At 38.1% G+C, this 22,867-nt stretch overlaps 1 protein-coding gene across 2 annotated transcripts in view; it reads right to left on the bottom strand.

Moving 5' to 3' along the window:
* nr3c2 (nuclear receptor subfamily 3, group C, member 2) overlaps positions 1 to 13,586 on the bottom strand; it is a 141,392-nt gene extending 127,806 nt beyond the window's left edge. The window contains exons 1-2 of one of the 2 annotated variants that reach the window (XM_055205104.2): positions 13,165 to 13,586; positions 9,338 to 11,069 (exon numbers count right to left, since the gene is read on the bottom strand). In XM_055205104.2, coding sequence (XP_055061079.1) covers positions 9,338 to 11,049 — 1,712 coding nt within the window. In that variant the 5' untranslated portion in view covers positions 11,050 to 11,069; positions 13,165 to 13,586. Of the gene's footprint in view, positions 1 to 9,337; positions 11,070 to 11,780; positions 11,831 to 13,164 lie in introns of those variants that run through there. The other variant, XM_055205105.2, reaches the window with a different exon arrangement.
* Positions 13,587 to 22,867: the final 9,281 nt, after the last annotated feature.

Genomic DNA, 22,867 nt, shown 5'->3' with positions numbered 1-22,867 from the left:
TTTTTTAATAAGGGGAAATTTATATACAGAACTTGAAATGTTGAAAATGTAAGCAGGCTGGTGTAAATATACACTCTTGCATAAAGCATCTATATTTGTCCACACACATGTGGATTAGAGTATTATAAACTTGAAAAGTGTAAATTAAGGTAAATTTAGAACAGTTAAATATTCACAATTAATTGCGAGTTAACTCATAACAATCATGCAATTAATCTAGATAAAATATTTTAATCTATTAACATTTTTACAAAAAATGTTAAAGGAACAGTATGTAAGAAATGTATATCAATTAATCATAAAATGGCCCTGATATGTCACTAGACATAAAGAAATCATTTTCATTTCAAATAGTTCTCACTGACAACAGTGGTATGGCCAGGATATTGTCATTTAAAAAGTTGCAGCCCTCAACTGATGTTTATGTTGTCATGTTGTGTATTGGCCACCAGTTGTGTGATTGCAGTACCAGTTTTATCCACAAGTTTTGTGATTGCAATACCAGTTTTGGCCACAATCGTACATACTGCTCCTTTAATTTTAATAGCTTCAGAAGACTTAAATGCATAAATTACGCTCATGACATTTTTTGTAATTACAAAGGCACTTGTCTCTTTCAACAAGGTTGTTAGGATCCATCTCATAAACAAATGAGTAACGTCTACTCCAGTAAATGATGAGAGACGGATGACGTGAACTCCACTGCTTCGCTCACATTGGTAGCCGCTTCAGAAAGTCGCTCATCATTTGCATAAAGTTAAACTTTTCTCAACTTTGTTGCGGGATTGGACATGCCCCATCTGGGCGCCAACGGTCACTCTCGCACGTTTCACCGAAAGCCGCCAAGCTTTTATTGAAATCAATGAGCTCTGCTACTGCTAGTCGCTGCTAATGTGAATGAGGCTTAATACCTTCAAGACATAATAAAACACTGCACAACACTCTCTCTGATGAGGCAAATACAAATCACACAAAAAAGGGAGAGTGTGTCTGTCGCCCAACTACTGATGACAGTATAAACAAAAGCAGGCGGTAAACAGAATGTTAACTTGGCTGGTTCAGTGTAGTAAAATGTGGGGCTTTGGCACGCTCGGCCCCGGGCATCCTCAAAGCTGTGTATCAGGTGTGCAAAAACAACACAACATAGCCATGGGCTGTGAACACACTCATGAGGTTGAAAATACAGGTGGTTGTGTTTTAAATGCTTGCCACAGACAGAAGTCTCCAACTGAGATATTGTAAAGCTTGGCACATAAGCCAGCACACATTTAGACCGTGTCTAGAACCTCAAGTATTCTCCATACTGCATCATTTTGACAAGCTATTCCAGACCTGTATTACGTATTCAAACTTTGCTGTTTTAATAACCCCACCAAACCTTTATCCTTTCCTGTAATAGAAGCCACTGAACTTCCTGCTGAGGTTTTTTCTTTTCAATCCTGTACATTTGATCTTCTCTTTTCTATAAAGTGCTATCTGACACCTGCCCGTGTCTTTTTACCTGCTGGTTCTGTTTGTCGTTGGCTGTCTCCAGGGCATGCAACGTTGATTTGTGGATCCTACTGTTGCCCAGTCACGGGAAAAAGGGTTTTCATTTTTACGGGTGCAACTCAAGACCAAACAATGCACAGAGGAGTTTGTGTTTGTTCCCCACAAATGAGATCAGAGGCGGGGGGAGGACTGAGTTAGCTTTCTAGGTCACATCTGATGCCACAGTGTTGACCGTTTTTAATGATTTATCAAGCATTCTAAAGGTGTTGCCTGCCCGTGCGAGTTTAGCGATGCACTCAAATTTTAATTGAGTTTGACCTACTTTGTCAACAACCCAAGCTGAAAGACTTTTCTCTAAAAAAGTATTTCAGCAATAACCTAACATTTGTGCAGTCATACACATCTAACAACAGACTCAATGCTATGGATTGTGTTTTCTTGTTCTTCTTGTTAAGTACTTACAGTACAGCTGAATCCCTGTGAGGAACAACCATGCATATGAATTCATATGCCAGATCATAGTCTAATTAATTACGTTCTCAGTACATGCATGCACATAACAAATTACGACAATGACTTAATGCACTACAGCGCACAAGTCATTTAGATTACAATGGCCTGTCTACACACGCATCTAGAAAGACAGTAAAAACTGACAGCCAGACAGATTGACATGGCTGATTTATATCTTGTCATTATATTCATAAGGATTTGTTTTATAATTATTTATAGCGTGGCTTAGCCACATGATAGTATATAATAGAGATGTTAATACGTATGAAGGATTGGTACTGGTGTAGTGCAAGATAGATACGCAAATGCTGCCTTGTAAAAATGTGGCCCAGTGTTAACAAATGCTGTTTCAGGAAGAAGTTCAAATGAGGACATGAGTCCTAAGCAAGCACGCAGCAGCCACACTTTTATTAGGACGTAGACTAGGTTCTTTGTTTGTGTGTGTATACAAGAATTTAATACCCAATATCTCAAGGGCACCACTATCAGTCTGCCATACCCAAAATAAACTAAACGAAATCCATTTAATTAATTAAACAACTTTTAATTTTCATTATAAATCACAATGCGCTATCATTGAAAATCCATTCATTATTAACAAGCTGTGTTCTTGTATATAATATTTTGAACTGCATAAAACATTATAATTAATATTTAATTGGAAAATTAATTGATTTAGAAATGAAAATTATTTTCAAATATTTTAACTGTGGGTTCACACCAGACGCGAGTTCAACGATTTGCGCGAGTAGATTACATACAAAGTCAATGCAAAAACGCGATCAGACCATAGACTCTAAAAAAAGATGGACGTCGCGACGTCGCCTCCCTCCATTGTAATAAATTGAAGCCAAAAATGTCCGACCATGGTTGCCGCCATGTAACGTAAAAACGTCAGTTTGGAGCTAAGGCATGCGCAGAAGGAATCGTCCGTGGAGCAAGAGGCGGAGCCGAGGTATCAAACTTCCGCCCAAAAACTTGCGCCCACGCCAATCATTACGACACGTTTCTATAGCATCAAATGAAATGAATACTTGGACAAATATCAGCGTGATAACAACTACTTGAAAGGACCAAAAGCATTTTTCAGAAACTTTTATTGAAAGTGTAAATTATTTATTTATTTATTTAGAGCAGTCCCATTCGTTTGAATGGAGAGGGCGGGGTTTATGACTTGTACTGCAGCCATCCACCAGCGACACCGAGCGACACGCACCCGCTGATGGGCGTTACTTAGCTAGTATCTAAAAGCGGTATCAAAAGTCACTTCAGAGATATTGTTAAGTTACAAAAACTATGTTTTTGGGTTTAAAAGTATTTATTTCTCTATAAAAGTAACAAAATATATGCGAGAAAATGCCAAACTTATCAGATATATACAGAAATACACATTTTCCGCCATTTTGAATTATTTTCTTCGACTCGGCCACAGACCTATGTCACGCTGCCCCTTCACTCCGTTTGGCAGTCGCTTTGTCGCATCGCTCAGCATTTGCATAAAATAGCCTGCTTGTTTATTTTGGCCACACCTTGCTCGCGCAGCGGCAAGCTCGTCGCTTGTCGCTGACAAACGCCCACTCCCATTGAAAATGAATGGTAGCCTGTCGCTCTGTCTCTGCCTCTTGTAGCTAATGTGACTGGGGGGGTTATGAGGCACACCCGGATCAGACGCGTCCTCGCGTGAGGCGATGCGAATGACGCGATATGGGTGGCGCACTATTTACCTCAAACTGTCTTCGTCCAAGTTAAAAATATTCAACTATAGCGAAAAATTCCCATGACACGAAGTTAAATCCCATGAATAATCTAGAGCGAGTAACGCGATGGCCCGCGTTTGGTGTGCATGTAGCATAACAAGGGCAAAGAAATCCAATTTTTTTCCTGCTTCAAAGACATAAACACAAGACAAAGCTACAGAATTAATTTGTTTCCTGTTACTATTATTTGGTTAATTTTCCATAACTCTGTACCATATGATTACCATAGTTGCTTTAAAACTTGGAGAAAGTATTCAATAAAGGTTGATATTGAGAATCGCATGATTAACGGGTTCATGTATACAGTAATAACTTTTGCTTCCTAAGCAAACTTTTACAAATTTGCCGTTCGATCGGGAGGTGATCCTACCAAGTATTATTCATCTCCATAGCCTTTTTTTTATTTAAGTGGTATAAAAATAATCTTCAGCGCTTTTCTCTCAGGCAAGTTATTGCACAGGAAGCAGAGAAACCTCTTCACTTACAGTACCACTTCCATTTCCCACTTCTTTCCATTTCCACTTCCTGTCACAAATGAGCAGAGGTGTTGCCCCTGTCTACAGGCCATTGGGCCTAGGGGCGGCTTTTGTGAGGTTGGGATTTAATTGTTGTATTAGTATCCAGCCACGTCCGAATTTATCAAATCTACACCGCCCATTAATTTTGTAAAAGAACATACAATTACGAGCTCATTAGTGCTCTCTCAGGGAGATGCCCTTTCATCTGCTGGAGGAACATTGAGATTTGGCCCCACTCCAGTGCAAAGATCTCTTGTACTCCTATGCTTCAGTTTCCTTAGCTTGCTAAATCAATTAGCTAAGACCACACTAGCTTTTAAACCGGTCATCAAAGTGCACACTCAGACAAGCAACATTGAATTCTAGTGTGTTTTAGAAAATTATAATCTGAACATTGTACCATGCACCCCATATAGCATATCTTAAATTAGTCCTACAGTATATAATAAATATGCATGTTCTTTTGTGCAAGAAATAAAGGCTACAATAAGTGATGACTTGGACATTGCAAAGGTTTCGGCATCAACATAAAGGAAGGTTTGCACACACTGTAGAACAGATTTTGTAAGAAAAGTAATTTACAATTCACTAAAAATTTCATAGTGGTGCAACCAGCCGTCCTACACTATGCCACATCTAATGGTCCATCCCTGACTAGCATAATTTGGGTAACAGGGGATTTCCCTTCAGCTCTGCTAACACTTACTTTTAATCTTTTTCATCATCTTTAAACAACAAAACAGAATTACAAAATAAGCCAATCATAGCTAGTAAAAAAACAAAATCAATGGAGAAAGAAGATTTATACTACCATACACAGATTAAGCGCACCAAACATTTCTCTCTATCCCACCCCATCTTTATTTATCTATCTCCCACTCAGTTTTCTCTTTATTATTCAGTGGAATTTTTATATGAGAATGACTCAATAATGGTTGATATGAAAGATCTCTCCACCAACAGTACCCAGTGGCTTCTGAAGAAACAGATATGCAAACACAGAAGAGAAAGAAATGACAAAGTAAAAGACCAAAGAAAAGGGCAAACACACAAAGATACTGGCTGACCAGAAACATAATGTTGACAGTTTGCTAGGGCCAGCGCGCAATAAGCCACCTCACCGCTGACTGTCATCTACTTTGACATTCTGGCTAAGCTGGATCTCATTAGGATGAGGGTGACTTTGATCCTGTCAGCTGCGATGTGACTCCCACTCCACAGGTTGCCCTCAAAGTAAACTGCTGTATTATTGTAACTTTCACGTTTCCCACAGTACCTGGCATGTAATCTTTCTGTTACAAATGGAAAAAGATCAGGACATCGCTCACCTCCTGTCCTACTGCCTATGTCACTCGCTCACGGTTTGCCCACAGTGGGTTGGTTATTGATTTAAACTCGATGACAGCATGGAACCGTTCAGAGAGGGAAAAACATCTGAATTCAGTATTTGCTCACCCAAAGGTAAATCTCTGTGAGTCAGGGCTTTGGGGAACATCAAAATGTGTTTCTCTTGATCATAGGGTTGTTTTTATTTACAGTTTAAATGTTTGGTGGTGTTTTCTCAACAGTGTTTGTGGAAAAAATCCATTTAGAATATGATTTGAACTCAAAACCTGTCTTTAACAAAACTCCCATTAACCTCCGTCCATGCACATGAATTAACCATTAAATTGCACAGACAGTATTTTACTATTTCCTAAAGGATTAGTCAATTTTCTTAAAAAAAATCCAGATAATTTACTCACCACCATGTCACCTCACGCAATACGTCATCACGTCAAAAGGTCACGGATGAGACTACGCCCCAGTGTTTACAAATGTGGAGAAAGAGGACCGTTCCGATGTGTTGTACGCGGAATGATACTACTAAGTAATGTCTTTGTGTCAGTTTATTGTTTAAAATGGTCCGCAAATATGCGTTTCATATATGTAACACGTGACCTTTCCACTGCATTATGCAAATACGTGAGGTCGCGCTGGTGCGTCACAGGACCGGAGATAGACGAGAAGTTGTGGTTTAAAAGTGCATATTTCTAATTTTTCTTGTCAAAAATGACAATTGTTTTGCTAGATAAGACCCTTATGCCTCGTTTGGGATCGTTTAGAGTCCTTTGAAACGAAAAAAACTGTTAAGTGTTGGTGTCCATTAAAGTCCATTAAAATGAGAAAAATCCTGGAATGTTTTCCTCAAAAAACATAATTTCTTCTGGACTGAACAAAGAAAGACATCAACATTTTGGATGACATGGTGGTGAGTAAATTATCTGGATGCTAACTAAATGCTATTCCAGCACATATGTCTATATTCATGGCCAGTTAATCTATACACAAGCTAATCTATACACAAGTTGATCACACCTTGAAGAAAACAATTTGTATCTTCAGTTCAGTGGTGACCGGTGACTTCTTTTTCAAGTGCGCACAATGCAAAGCTCATCAAAACATTTATTTAGCCCGTCGTCTGTGGCTCGTCATGTCAAAATAAGTGTTTGGCGTGTCATGTGTGCATCACGCGTCATGTCAAAATATGTGCCTGCGCAGATACTTCAAAGGGGCTTAAAAGAGATGCTCGCGTTTGCCACATACTCGCTTAATCTTTAAGTATTTTGTGAATGTCTTTTCTGCGCGTGTGCAGCAGGCACGTATTTTGACATGATGAGCCACATGCCGTCACTGCCCCAGCTTTCCCACTACAGGATTTTAAAAATCCTGGTTGGTTATAAATCTGATTGGAGACACAAGGAGAATCTTTACAAATTTTCTTCTATTTAATTTTAAACATGCTCACACTACAAGATTTGAAAATCATGGCCCATCACACACTACAGGATATTATTAAAGTTATTGTACTAGAGAAAGTGCTTCACATTACCTAATGGTAGGACTGCACAATTAACTAATCAGGATTACAATTACAGGTGAAAAAAATTACATAATCGCCAAAAGCCTCAATTGCAGCTCCCACCTTATGCTGGTTTTAGCTGGATTTTTCAGTAGGGCAAATGCAGATTTTTGGTGATTATTTTTAATGTTTACATTTGCTAGCGAGAATGCTACCAGCTTTCTACACTAGTGTGTTTAAAAATTAGCAGAATAATCTCTTGTTTTTGAGGCAATGATCGTGATACATTTTCTATACGGTGTCATTGAGGCGCTCGTGTTGTTTCCACACTTCTACAAGCCAGTTCTGCATTTCCTCTGTCTACAAGCAGCTTGTTTTGCGGTCCCTATTTTAAAAGGTTAGTCACTCAACTCTCTCTCATTGCTATTGTGAAAGTACTGACATAGTTATCCCAATTAAACTATCAAACATATGTGATATGATCGTGGTGGCACCGATTTTGCTCTCAAGCACCTCATGAGGTGTTTTGATCTGTAAACGTTACACATTACAAGATAATGTGAGCCAAATATCAGAACCAAACAAGGTCCTGCACTTGATTTTCAAATTTAAGACAAAATCATGAACCCAGCTTAACCTAGATGTCGTTGGACTGTGTGAGAAAACCAGACTACCAAGAGTAAACCCACGCTGACCCAGCTGAGGGTCGAACTGCGGACCCTCTTGGTGTAAGGCAACAGTATACACTGAACCACTGTGCCATCCCCACTAAGACACTATACTATTTAAATCTTAAATGTAAATAATTTACTGCAGCCTAGCATTTGCCAGTCTGGAGAGACTGCTTCATAATAAATGCTGTTTTTAAGTAAACAAGCACAAAAAGTACCTGTATAAAAGCTACTTGACAGAAAACTTACAGACAGCTGCCATATTTGACTTAACTCATTAGCCAACCTAACATTTTCCTGATATCTTTATCATGGTAAAAAGACATGGTTGAAAATGCAATTTTGAATAAGTGCTTGGCTGACTGTTTCAGAGGACATCTGGGACGGGGTGAAAATCATTAGCTATACTGCTAGAGCTTGGCTAGCTGTAATTGCCTTGTCTCAGAATAGCATCATAAGAACACATTCCAATTAAAAGGGGTTCAATGTATCATCCATAAACCTAGCAAACATCTGAAAATTATAAAAGTTTTGCCTATCAGATAGGATATGCTTTATATGTTTAGTGCTTCCTGCTCTTTGCAAGGTTGATAAAAAATATATACAACCAGATTACTCTGTCTACCAGTAAGTCTGATGCATGCCAAGTGGGAAATTCATGCACGATCAAACGTAACTGGAATTTCACAACACTGGCTGCTCAGCCAATGACGTTGGAAAATGTGATGTGAAAATCAAATGTGTTAGAAAACAATTATTTTGGTAATTTGCTTTACTTTTACGGCCTATCCAAAGCATCACAGAACAAGGTTATATTGGGACATCACACTTTTGTTGTTCCTTTCATGGATGCAGGTGCAGTGTATTAGATCTGATGCACTGCATCACTGGCTGAAAAGAATAACAAGTTTCTTAAATGAGAATATGGGAGCTTCTTTATTTCTCTCTGCCATTGTTTGTTAAAGAGTCATTTATAAAAACAACTTGTTTATCATTGTTTCTGGGAGAACAGCCATTAATTATTTATAATGTTGCCACATAATGACTACACAATGTGGAGATACATTTTCATTGCACAAGCACACTTTGATAAAAGCACAATAGGTTATATGTTAAAGATAAAGGCCTAATAAGATGGAAACTGCTTCCTTCTCATAATGGAGCTTAATAGGATATTTGTCCTGTTATGTAGTCCTGGGATAACATGGCTAGATTTATTGCACCACAAAAAGGGGCATTTCCGTCCCATTAGGAGATGTTTTAAATACAAGCCATTTGTTTGTGATTTAATTATATCGATTGGATGTTTCCAAATAAATACAATTTACTTTGTCCAATTCCATTTGTGTGACACATACATTTTGTAATGTTTTCTGAATTATCTGATTTGGGTATAGTCCCATAATATAATGAATTCCAACTGGCTGTACAGTGACTTTGAATGAGAGCGAGAGAGACTTTTTCTAGTTGTGACAAAAGATTTTATCAATATTGCTCTTAACACTTTTTGCGACAAACTATTAATAATCTCTGTATGCATCTTACCTTTCCATGTTTTCTGTAAGGCCGCCTGGGCCCGGATAGCCCTCCCCCCTGGCAGAGAGAGGCCCCTGTGATAGGCCTGGGCGAGTTTTCCACGTCTCGATTAATCCACTAACTGGAGAAATTAGATTCAACAAAGGGTTCATCTGGTCCCTCAAACTGTGGCGTGAAAACGTCATTGTTCCTTGCGCTCCGATCTGGTAATGAAATGAATGTCCACCTGAATTAACGCCAACAATGGCCGACGTGGGCACATTATTATTCTCTTGGTAATAGCTGCCATCATTGGTTTCCTGTTTAATCCCTTGGGGCAGGCCATTGTTAGGAAACACACCAGGTTCATAGTTGCCATTCAGAGAAGAAACAGGAGGTCCTAATATCCCAGAAAGACTATATTCATCAATATTATCCCTCAAAGACAGATATGTGGTCTCTGCAGAAGGAAAGCAGCCCAGGGAAGGCTGATGCTCACCAAATTGTTGGTTTGAACAAGTCACCTCTCTGTTTGGCTCGGTCTTAATCTGGGTTACATAAGGAGAGTGCGGTATGGTGCTCTTACTGCTGCCTAGACACATGCTCCTGTAATTGGTGCCTGGTTCATTTTTTATATATTTTGCCACCCCCATAGCATCCAGGCCTATGTTAAACATTTCACCATCCACATTCTCCAATTTGGGGAACTCGAATTCCTTGAAGTCATGCTCTCTGCCCTCAGGACTGTTTGCATCGTTTTGAACAAGGCCCAGTCCACCAGGGGGACTTGAGACAGGGAATGAGTTCCCAGGACTGGACATGGCCTTAGTGCCAACAGTTGGTGGACTGGAAATGGATGGTCTAATGTTAACACCATTGCCTCCATTTCCTGTTGGGCTTGAAATAGATGATCGCACATTTGCACTGCAAGAAAGTGGAGACCTCACGCTTCCCATACTTTGTGGACTGGAAACCGGAGACCTCATAACACTGAGAGGACTAGCCAGTGGAGGTGACCCCATGCTAGACTTTACGGGGCTACATGTGTTGGAGCTGGTGTGGTGTCCTTGAGTCAAGCTGGAGCTAGCGGGAGCTAATGATGGGCAATCAGATTCGAAACAGGTGGGGCTTGTAGTGGACGACACCATGTTGTTTCCAGTAGGACTTGACATCGGGCCAGATCCCTCGGGCCTGCAAGACAGAGCAGTGGCAAGCACAGAGGGAGAGCCTACAACACACTCCTGGGGGCCACCATTGGGTAGTTGAGACCCAGATAGGAATGAAACTGGGGGGGCTTTCATCTTTGGACTCCCAGTCGTACTAAGCTGGCTGTCTTCAATTGCTCTCCCACAAAGATGATACCGTTTCCCCGGGCTACCCTGCCCTCCTGCAGTACCTTGCTGGCCAAAGCTAAAGTCCGCCTCCCTGACAGCATTCATGTATAAACCCATAGACTCAGCAACAGTTTTAGAGAGCTCCTTAGAGTCTGTTTCTGACTTGCGGTTGCGGTAGGAGTTGCTGAAGGAGGGATAAGCTAAAGGTTGATTCTGGTTAAGTCTATGCATTGTTGTCTTGCAGACAGATGGCACGTTAGGGGCACTGCTTGAGTTAACAATATCCATTAGCACATCACTGTTTGTCTCTTCTGCAGAACAGCAATAATCCATAGTGTTTGGCGTCTGCGCCCATTTGTTTTCGTCATTTGTCCCTTCGCAGTAACTTTGGTATCTTTTAGTCTCCATACCTGGTTCATTTGATAAACCTAATGGACCAAAAAAATAAGAAACAAGCAGTAAATTTAGAGTTAGCATGGCAAGTTTTTGATTAGTACATCTTATTAGACTGCCTATCAAACCAAATAACACACAAAATCACATTGAATTATTAAGTTGGTTTGGATATCTTTTTTTTAAGTACCTTACAGAAATACTAATTTTATAAACCATTGTTTTAATTGAAAATGGTAATATAATGTTTATTTTTAAATTTGATTTTAAAAGAGATAAATCACCTGCTGTTTCTTTAAAGAATGTAAATTTCATTATCCCGTGTGGGCTGCAGGTTTGTTGTCTTACAGCTACAATAAAATGTATACTGCCATATTTCTTAATAACAGTCTTGTTGCAAAGCAACAAACCATTATGACTGGAACACTGGACTGAAACATTCACAGACCTTCATTGTGTACGAATAAAGCCACTTTTTTTCATATTTCCAGGTGCATTAAAAGAAAAGCACTCCTACTCTTATAATAAAAATAATAATTTCAAAAAATAGCTGAGTTTTGCGTTCTAAATGTTATATTCATATGAACTGGATGGATTTGATTCCTCATCATCACTATGGCTACTTTAGCTACATTTTATGTCAAATAATGAACGTAGCTTTAAGCCACACATTTACAGTAGGGCTTCAGAGCTGCAACTGAACGCGTTTAATAGGCTGCACAGAGTCTAAACAGCAACAAACTTACCCTTTTTACTCTTTGTTGACAGCGCCAAAAGGCTTTGCCTCAGGACACACAAACACTAATAGGAGGGACGCGTCCGCCTGTGTGATTCCTCCAGCGCAAGACAAGAGCTGCGCTTATGTTTACTTTCTATCATCCTGCGCTTACAGGGCATACATAATAGTTTCACCACCATACGAAGTTAATAGTTGCACGTCTAAAGCAACACACATTACTTGGTTAGTTCGTTTAAAAGTCCAAGTGACAGTCTGCGTTTTCTGTAGCTAAAGCCGTTTTATATTTGTCGTCTATTTTCCCACGATACCGTACTTCAGCGTGCAACCATTGGACAGCAGCAGACACACTGTCGCCAAGAGTTTATCGCGCCACTCGCGGATTGGTCCGGTCGCCCTGTCATTCTTTAATTTATTTGCTCGATGGGCACAACATCGCTGCGACATGCGTTAAAATACATGCATGATGAACTTTGCCCTAGGCTATGCGTTGCCTGTTACAACTTAGTCAACTTTCCGATGAGTTCCGGTGCGTGATGTGTTGTAGCCTATGCTGCATTGCTCAGTGACCTCCCCACATCACAGCACGATGCATGTGACGCAGTTGTTTCTGTTGCAATTACTCCGGATTAATATCACTGTGATGCATTTTATTCGTAGCATGACGTCACGCCGAAACGCTTAAGTATTCGGGAATGTTCACGCGGATTTAAACGAGCATAATTATATAAGCTTTTCCCTATATTGGTGATGATAAAACCACCTCGTCTAAAAAGCTAGACATCACTGTTGACTGCTGTGCCCCATCTGACTGAACTTCATTCAATTCTACATTTACTGATGGGAATACAGTATAAACACTGAATAAACACTGAAGGAAGGAATTGGGGTGATACGAAAGATAGGCTAACGTTACATTCTTGTATCCCGTAAAGTTACATCGATGGTGCGTACGTATGATATTTTAATATAATTTTATTCAAAATCCTACACAAACAAGCAAAAAGTAACCATTAAAGACATAGTAATCTCTACCAATTTAACTTACTGTACATAAATCTTTTAGGCTACACTTGGTTGTCTGGTTTAGCCCAGAAAACATGCAATAAATCTCATACAGTTAATTGCAAAGGGTGTCGATATAAATAAAAAGCGACTTTATTGTTATTGTGACTAATAGCGAATGAAATGTTTACTCTGCTGTTCACTTGCCGTCATAATCACTTTGAAGTGGGATCGCACTCATGTCAAGTTAAACAAGCTTCTCATCTTTTGTTTAATTTAAAAAATGACAAGTTTAAGAAACTCGTCTGCAAGACTATGATGTTATACAGCAGTTCATACACAACACCGACTGTTTAATTTCCTTCTACGATAACATTTAGAAATCTTACCGTAATTACGACATCCAATTTTGACAGTTATCTCTACTGCTGGTCACTATAATCCAGTGAATGAAAAGGAAAAAAATGACAGAAAACAATGTCGTTAAGCCTTTACTAAGTATCTCCAGTGTTGCGACTGCTTGCATCTGCTAGTTTCAGTTGTGACAGCTGAACGCACGGCTCACTGCTGCGCGCATTACGCGAGATCTTCTACGACAGCTCACTGTACGCGTAGGCTACAACAGCGACTTCAACTAAAGGTCCCGTCTACAGTTTTCTGTTTGCATGCACATTGCTTCTAGATTTTTGGATGCGTCCAACAGAAGACTAATAACAACAGCGGAGGACTCGGGCAGACTTGCGTAGAGACGTCATTGTGCGCACATGGACCCTCCTACTGCAATGAGTGCTCGGGGTGGGAGGGACGGCGCGCGCGCTCAGGTACGGCGGTGGCGCTTCATCGACAAGTAGGGCAAGGTAGTTTTATTACGCAGGCGCTAACCTGCGAGTCTGGGGCGAATAGATGCATGTTGGTTCAAGATGCAATGTGTTGTAATTTAATGTATTGAATGCTAAGATACATGTAATGTATACATGAATGCTAAGATACTCACATTTAATGTTCTCTTATATTTTGTGTAGCCTACGAATTAAAACAGTTATTGTCTCTTATATAATGAAAGCATTGGAAAGTGGCTCATTCATGTTATAAACAAAACATAAAAAAATACAACTCAGTAAGAAAAAACAATGTTCACCACTGTAATACTAATTTTTATATTTATGTAATTTATGATGCCAAAATTATATAGCCTTTTGATAAAACAGACAGGAAGGAGGTCATCACTTATGCACATGATAGAAAAATTGTGTTTATTTCAGACATTGACACTGGCCAAGATATTATGGTTTTAAACACTAGTAGCTTCATGCACAGTCACTGACTGGGAATGTATTACTAATAAAGCAGTAGATGAATGCAACAGAATGTTTACATTTTTATCTCACTGGTTTCACATAAAGACTCTGCCAAACAAAACAACTTCCACCAGGTGGTGCAATTTTATGATCTGACGGTATTGAGTTTTTTATGGAAAGTATTTTAATAAGTCTATACTTATATAATCTTGATGTAGGGATGATAATTTCACCGTGTATTAAATTCCTGTAGTGTGTCATATGTTGACAAGAATAGGAAACATTCATGTAAGTGTGTATAAAAAATGAACAGCTCTACAGTACAAGCAAATCAAATAGGCCTCAGAATGTCATGATAGTGTTGACTTGCTTCTGATGAATAACCTCATGCCCTCTGTTATCAGTAGAGATGATAATCTGATTAGCAGAAATATATGACCTTTTTATTCGGTTGCCAAACCTCCTGTAATGCACAATTTAAAACTGAAATAAAAACTTGCTAAAAAGAACAGGTAATTCATTTTTATATCAGCCACTCTTTAATGGATCATAAAGAAAACAAACAAAAATTATTCATACTCTCTACATGATAAAAATATACAAATAAGCACACGGACAATGATGCACTTGAACTTTAAATTTATTTTCTAACACGCAAATACTGTTTAAAATCTAGGTAACTCATCTAGACATCTGCTGAAAACATCCAGCCTGGATTAAATAACTCTGGCTGCATTAAAGACAGATTGCAAAGTCTTATTTTTTACAGTAGATACTAAAGAAGCTTGAACTTTTGATCAAATATTCATCATTAATCATTTTCTCTTAAGGTGCATTTTTTAACAAGAGATTTTTCCTTTTGATGCTTGCATCTTTTGGACATGTGATACCATGAAGAAGGAACCGTTCTGATATTTTTATATCTTCCCCTTAAGCTGACTGGATGTGCTGATATATTAATCTTTAAGTGATCATATATTTGATGAATCTGAAAGACAGCCATAAAAATGAGCACTAAACAGCATTCCAAAGAAGTCAGATATGAAGTAAAGCAAGTGCATACTTTTGAAAAAAGGTATGACACAATTTTATAGTATTTGGATGTTCTAGTGGGCCCTGCTGGTGCACTTATCAAGTGAATGCTCGATTGACTTTGACATTGCCTGGGAAAGTTTTTCTTTCAAAACTTTCTCAGTGAGTAAGAAGGAAACCTGTGTTAGAAGCCACAGATGCTAGCGATCACTTTGAAGAATTTACAGATGTCACTACCTGGAAACGTAGTACAGGTGAACCAGTCAATTTGAATTGCTCTGCGAAATACTGGAATCTGGAAGTGGAGATCACAAAATAAGCTCAACCAAATAAGAAGTGTGAAGCATGTCTGAATTTTAGTAAAATACACAGTATTGACCTAGTTACACTGTGGGAAACGATTTTTGTGGTCAGATGAGTTCAAGATAAACTTTATGGCTGCATTCCAAACTGATGAACATGACGTAAATGTAAAATTGCCCTCATCTAAAAAAATACTCTACCTCTATTGATGTATAGTGGTGCAAGAGTCATGTTGCGCTGCTACTTTCCCATCATCAGAAACAAGGTATTTTGAAAAAAAACTACAGGGAATAATGGATGGTGCAAATAATAAAAGTAAAATTAAAAAGGAACATGCTTCAATCTTAAAAAAAAAAATGAAACAGTGCAACTGGGATTCTGTCTCACTACTTAAAAATCAACTAACCTCTAAGGTGTCATCCGACTAACGTGAAGTGAACAACCCTGAACAAACTGGCCTATAGAAGAATGGTCCAGAATTACAACTGAATAGTTTTCTTTCTTTGTTGAACCTGTTTTTTGCTGAAAATGTGTTCAATGAAATGATATAGTTATTACACAGTGCTTTGAATTTTTTCTAATTGGTCAGTTCCAGGAATTCAGATATTTCTAAGTATGCTATGTACAGTTGTCTTTAGTAATGCTGTTTAGCAAACTGCTTATCTGGGAAACCTTTTTTATTTTGCTGCATTGAAAGCTGCTAAACATTGGACATATAATTAGCAAGGAAGTAGCAGCATCAATGAAGAAGAAGGACTGTACCAATAACATGAGAGGGAATTTTTAAATATAATTTTTCTATATACATATGATTTCATGTTTTCTTTGAAGTGTTCAAAGGGCCATTCCACTGAATCTGTGCCATTCGCATGTTGTAACTCGTCAAAATTAAAGTTAATTTTTTAATCTTTTTTTAACACATAATCTAATAACACACATATTTTACTTTGAGTATTGATCAATCTCAGGTAACTAGATTGCTTTTTGGTTGGAAGCATTTTGATAACAGAACTAAAATTAACAAGAGTTTTTAAGCATAGCTTAAGCAAATACATGAAATATAACTGCATTAAATATGTGCTAATAGCATGAATACACTTTTTAAATGTATTTTAAAATGGACTGCATTTATATAGCGCTTTCATAAACCTATGGCCATCCAAAGTGCTTTACATATTGCCTCACATTCACCCATTCACTCCCACATTCATACACCGATGGCAGTGTCAGCCATGCAAGGCGCCATCCAGCTCGTCGGGAGCAGCTGGGGTTAGGTGTCTTGCTCAAGGACACCTCGACTTGGTCAGGTGGAGCCAGGGATTGAACCACCAACCTTTCGATTTGTAGCCAACCTGCATGAACCACTCAACCACTGCACCAAATAAACAGATAACAGGACTGAGAGAAATCCTGGGGACCTGACTAAAATGTGCATTTTATCTAAAATACAGTATTATTACTTTTAGATGGTAAAACATATTTAAGATAGGATGGGGACCCACACAAAAAAAAGATATCTGAAGAATTTTATGCTCTTTATTTAAAGGTAAAGTATAGAAATAGAGAAAATGGCCAATAAAAAAATGCTATTTTTCAGTGTTCTATGTAGTTTTTATTAATGTTTTAAATTATATCATTTAAATTTGGTGTTGGATTAAAGAGCACCAATGGTCCGATTCACGATTTTACATTTCCTTTGGTGTGTAAGTGTGTATTAGTACATGTTAACAATATGCAAAAGGTACAAACCCCAAAGTAAACGATGTTGCGAGATTTAGTCTCCGAAGTAAATCTCTTTTCTTGGACTACAACAAACACACGGATTGTAGCCAACAGTTTACTTCCTGCGATTGGTGATGTAGACAAGAAAGACATTATCATAATTCCTCCCGCTTCTGACTCAAAGCCTGTAAATTAACTCCTGTCAACAACCAAATCTTTCAAACATGGTAAGGAGCTTCACTTTTCCGGCTTACGTCAGATGTATTCAGGCCAATCACAAGGTACAGATGATACATATAATGTCCAGAAATGGTGCTAATTCGGTGGAATGGTCAAAAAGCTGTTTGTGCATTTTCATAGATTAAAGTCACATGACTTTTTTAGCATTAGGCAAAACCCATTCATGCAGACCCTACACCCACAATTAAACACAATATTTAAGATGCATAAGAAATTGATATTTTTATTGATAAAATTGCACTGAAATAAACATAAATGTTGCATTGTAAAAATAAGCATGCAACCATATACAAATGCATATAAGTTTATACAGATATAAACTTGCATGTATTTTATAATCAATGTATAATACATTTTATAATAATTTATTTTTCCTTATTTCTGTACTGTCTTTTCTTATGTCTCTACTTTTTGTTCTAAAGTGTATTTTTTTATAAGTACGTTTGTCTGTATACTCCGTATATTTTATATAATACATAAATATAATATAAAAATCATATTTTATACAAAACTGGCTAAATATAATTATTGTTTTACACACAAACAGATCAATCTTAATATTGCATTTTTTAACAAATGTCATGTCATTTAACAGATTTGTGGCAGATTCACTGTTAAGCACTGGTTTTTGTTCACTCATTAATGTGCTGCACTTGAATGGGGTTTCAGCAGATCATTTTTAGAATAACCAATTGCATTATAACGATTTGAGTGCAATAATTCCAACAGGATGTCTAAAAATGTAAGTTCTTTGTATTATCAGTCACAACAGGACATGTGTGTGTATTGGAAAGTAGATTAGAATACAAACGCTATAGAATAGTAACTTTGTATTTCTCAGTGATCTCCCTATGGACTCCAACTACCAGAATTCCTCACTCTCCGGCACCTGCTCCTCGTCTCAATCATCCTCACCTGCCAGCCATTGCCGTCATAAGCTTCACTATTTAAGTTCTCCTGTTTTCCTCAGTCTTTTTTCTGGTCTATGTAATTTTTATGGCGTTTAGTGTTTGATGCTCCTAGCCTGTATTTAGTTCCTTGTTCATTGACGTTTATGTGTTTATTGGCATTGGTGTTTATTGGCATTCCAGTCTCTGTCATCCTTCCAAACACGTATTGTTACAATAACATAATTCAGCTATATAACTAAGGTAACTAATGTAAATACAGCCAGCTATATGTTCTCTTGATAGCAACAAATAATTTCTGATGATTCTCAGGGTTTTGGGGGATATAAAACATGAATCAATTTCTTAGTGATTTGCTGTTAACACGGCTATTAAAAGCCTGTTGCAGTTCGGTCCTCCTACAAATGGCGCCTGCACCACTCTGTGACGTCGGCTGCATCCGTAAACTCTAAATTGCAGCCTTCTGTGGCAGCTTTCCAGAAAGGCATCAAGGCATGTCCGAATCCAATGTTAGGTTTACTTCCTGACTCCTGAGCTCTTGTTCCACAAATCTATGTCCGTGCGCGCATGGAGAATGTGATTGGTCGAGTTTGAAAAAATAAAATGGCGGCCAAGAAAGCGGCTGGAGCACATATTTAGTATAAATAAATGTATTTTTTCACTTTTTAACCCTTCTAATTGCATTTCTAGTGAGAAATTATATTGTAGTTTTCAAATACGCAGCCTTTGAAGTGTGTCCGAAAGCATTTCTCTTAGCTGCCTTGATGCCTCCGAAGTCATTGCCTCATGAGCAGCGAGGCAACAAGTCAGTTGCCTAAGTTTTGGACGCAGCCATCATATAAAAACCCAAAACTAAAGTTTCAAAGAGAAAGTTTCAACCCAAAGAGATTATTCTAAAAATAGTAAAGTAAAGGCTCATCCAAAACACCTCATTCAAACACGCCCACAGAAATCTATCTGTGTGTCTATCAGCGAGTTCATGCCGCGCTGCACAGACCAATCGGTGAGGTTTGCCGCTTGCAGTCGAGGGAGGAGTTGAAGACAAAGCCGTCAAGTCGGACACTGCTGCTTGCTGTAGTGATGTGTGCGCTGTGTTTCCTTTTTTAAAACGTGAATGAAGTGAAACACATTGCATTCAACACATATATAAAATAATATACTTTTTAGCAAGGTCATACGACCCCTTTAACAATTTATTAATTAAAGGCACAATATGTCATTTTCTTCATTAAAGGTCGCTAAACAACAAAAATAGCCGCAGCTTCATGACACTGTTAAAGAGTGTGGATCGATGGGAATTGTAGTCTTCACCTTGAGTGTTGATAGAAATCGATCCAGCATGACTCACAAATCATGGATGACATACCTGTCGACTTAATGCTGTAACTTTATTAATTTGTTATTTTATTTTAATAACTTTAGATTAGCAGATTGATCTGTGTACATCATTAAACTATTGTGATAGTATCAATAATCTCTCTCACAGTTTACCTTGATGTCATAGGCAGGTCAGTCTGTGGTGCCAGACGCAGCAAATGCAGAAACCAAAGATACCAAGCTGATACTATTGAGTAACGCTATGAACAAGGGTGCACTGCTTAGCTGCAAATGCTCTGAATTCAAAAATCTTATTAAATCTATTTATTTATTTAAATAGTTCATTGTTTTTTATATTATTTTTATTTTTTTGCTGTACAGTCTTCCTGGGGTAAGGTCTTTGGTTACAATGCAAACCTGGTTGTAGCTTAATGGTAAAGCATTGCATTAGCAGTGCAAAGGGTCATGGGTTTGATCTAAGAAAATGTATACCTTGTACTACACTATTGCTTTATATCTGTATAAAAGCTTATACAGCACAGACACTGTTCACAATGTTGAGACAGAAAATGACTGTCTAACCTAACTTCAATAATTTCTAAAACATTTTTCCTTATATCCAGCTTTTGTGTAGAAATGCTTTGCAACTGTTTGAACTCCTCACCTGTTGCAACACATGTATTAACCACTAGACACCAGCCCTGCCAAGTCTTTTTCAAAAAAATATTTGTGGTTAATATACTGTAAGTGCCAGGGCTGCTGTGCATTTTCATCTTTCTGTATAATTTTTTTCATTCTTACTTTAAGTGCTGTGATTACATATGCAAGGCCGTTTGCAAAATGTAAGTAACAAGTAATTTACGGCTTTTTCATACCATGACATTTTAATATTTTAGTGGTTTTAGTACCATTTAACTTTGCTTCTGTGAGTTGCAAGGGTTCAAGGTTTGTCTGGTGAGCATGGCCTATATATCCCCTGCTGTGTCATCCTTCCATTGCTTTATGTTCAGATGATGACATATAGAGAAATAAAATGGCAATGCTATTTTGCTAGATTGTCCACAAAGTGCTATTCTTACAAACAAATTGCAATGCTAGGGTCCCCCGAACCTAATAACACTTTGCTTATTAGAAAAATATAATGATGCTAAATAATATATAATGTACTATAAAAGACCACTGTTGTATTGTAGTACTCAAAAAAGTGGTTATTGTGAATGTTGACAATGCAAGGACAATCCTGTAGGATATTTTGTCAAACTTAGGAATTCATTTTTCCCGATGATGGCAAGTGGTCCAGGCCCTGAGGCAGTAAAGCAGGCCCAAATCATGACGTTTCCTCCACCATACTTCACTTTTGGGATGATGCTTACTGTTGGTAAGCTGTGCTCTTTTTGCGCCATAGTATTTTTCCCGATTCCTTCTTTCAACTTTTGACAAGGTGCTCTTTTGCAAACTTTAGGCTTACAGCAATGTTTTTCGGGAGAGCAGGGGCTTCCTCCGTGGTGTTCTGCCATAGACACCATGCCTGTTCAAAGACTTACATATGGGAGACTCTTGAACAGAGATGTGTGCCAGTTCCAGTGTTGTCTTCAAGACTTTAGCTGTTACTCATGGGTTCTTCTTTACTTAATTGAGTATCCTGCGTTGTGCCTTAGGAGTCATCTTGGCTGTGCGCCCACTTCTAGGTAGGGTAGCTACAGTATTAAACTGTCCCCATTTTTGTCTGTAGACTGATGAATGTCTAAACATTTTGATATTGTTTTGTATCCCTTTTCAGCCTTATGGAGTGCAACAATGTTTGATTGGATTTCTTTATAGAGGCATGTTTCATAAGAGCTGATTTTTAAGGACAGCAATCTTAAAATGTTTGAGCATTATTTAATCAATCAAAGTTTCACTAAACCACACCTTTAAACTCATTTTAATAATTGGACACCAGTTTTGCTGACACAAATTAGCTTTTACAAAAAAGTAGCTAGTCTATGGGTTCACTTACATTTTCCTCCAGCACTGTGAATGTTTAATGGGTGTTTTCAAAAAAGTAAAAAAAAACTAGATTTATTTGTGTGTTGTCAGCTTCTGCACATTGTGTTTGTCCATTGTTGTGACTACAGTAGAGATGAGGATTAAATCACATTTTATGGCAAATCACTGTAGAAAACCAGTTTATTCCTAGGGGTTCTTGCCACTGTATCTCATGGCAATTCATACATATTTTACAAGGTGACTAATTCGCAGTAATTCATATGACCACATTCGTACATTTTTGTATGATTAGCTTTTGCCTCTGATGTTGGGGTTAGGGGCTGTGTTTTGTTATAGATTTTTTTATGTTAATCGTGTGATTTTGTACGATTTACTACGTACAAATTCATACAAATTATTCAACTCGTAAAATACGTACAAATTTTTGTGGGAACTGGCTGCTCAAATAGTGTATCTTTATAAGCGCATTTGTAAACACCAGAATCCGATTACAATCCCATGTCAAATATCATGATGTGAAGTGACAGCTGTCACAGTGATCACCACAGAATCTTCCCGATGATAACCATGTTTACCGACACAATTCCCAGTCGTTCATAGCCAGACTTTATTTTCTGCCTACTTAGGAATGGAAATGGGATTAGCTACAACATTGCAAAAATGGTAACACAACACAATGTCACCTGCATGTTTGTCAGTTCCCTATCTCTATCCCTCTCCCTCCCTCTCTCTCTCTCTCTCTTTCTCTCTCTCTCACACACAAATTATTCTATTATTCTCTCCCAGTCCTCACCACATTTTCTCCCTTTTGACCTCCCCTTGTCTTCAGCACAGTCTTCAAACCACTATAATTTACTTTTATTATTTAAAGGCAAAACTAAAGTCAGACTTTTAATATCTCTTTAACACACTCAAGCACATAAGTGAAATATGAATATTAAAGCGACCAGGTAAAAGGGAGATTGTTAGTGAACAGTCAATTTACGTCCCTAAATAAAGAGCCCCAGGTACAACAGCCGCTTGTATTGAATAATGTGTTTATCCCATTATGGCTCTGATGCATATTCAGTAGGAACACAAAATATGAGTAACGACCTGACTCCACATCAGCACATTACGCCGTCTGCCTTTTATCACGGAATAATGTGGTGTTTGACGAAATTGTGTCAAATAGATTATGAATTAATATGCTACGTGTCTCCCCGCACACATTCTGCGAAGCCAGATGCCGGGGTAGCATTTCATTCGCATGGAAAAAAACTCAGTCTGTGATGTCTGGAAAC

This window comes from Misgurnus anguillicaudatus, chromosome 3, assembly GCF_027580225.2.
Source record: "Misgurnus anguillicaudatus chromosome 3, ASM2758022v2, whole genome shotgun sequence".
Classification (NCBI taxonomy): domain Eukaryota; kingdom Metazoa; phylum Chordata; class Actinopteri; order Cypriniformes; family Cobitidae; genus Misgurnus; species Misgurnus anguillicaudatus.
The sequence above is the reverse complement of the archived record's forward strand: the minus strand, read 5'-3'. Positions and strand labels throughout refer to the sequence as shown.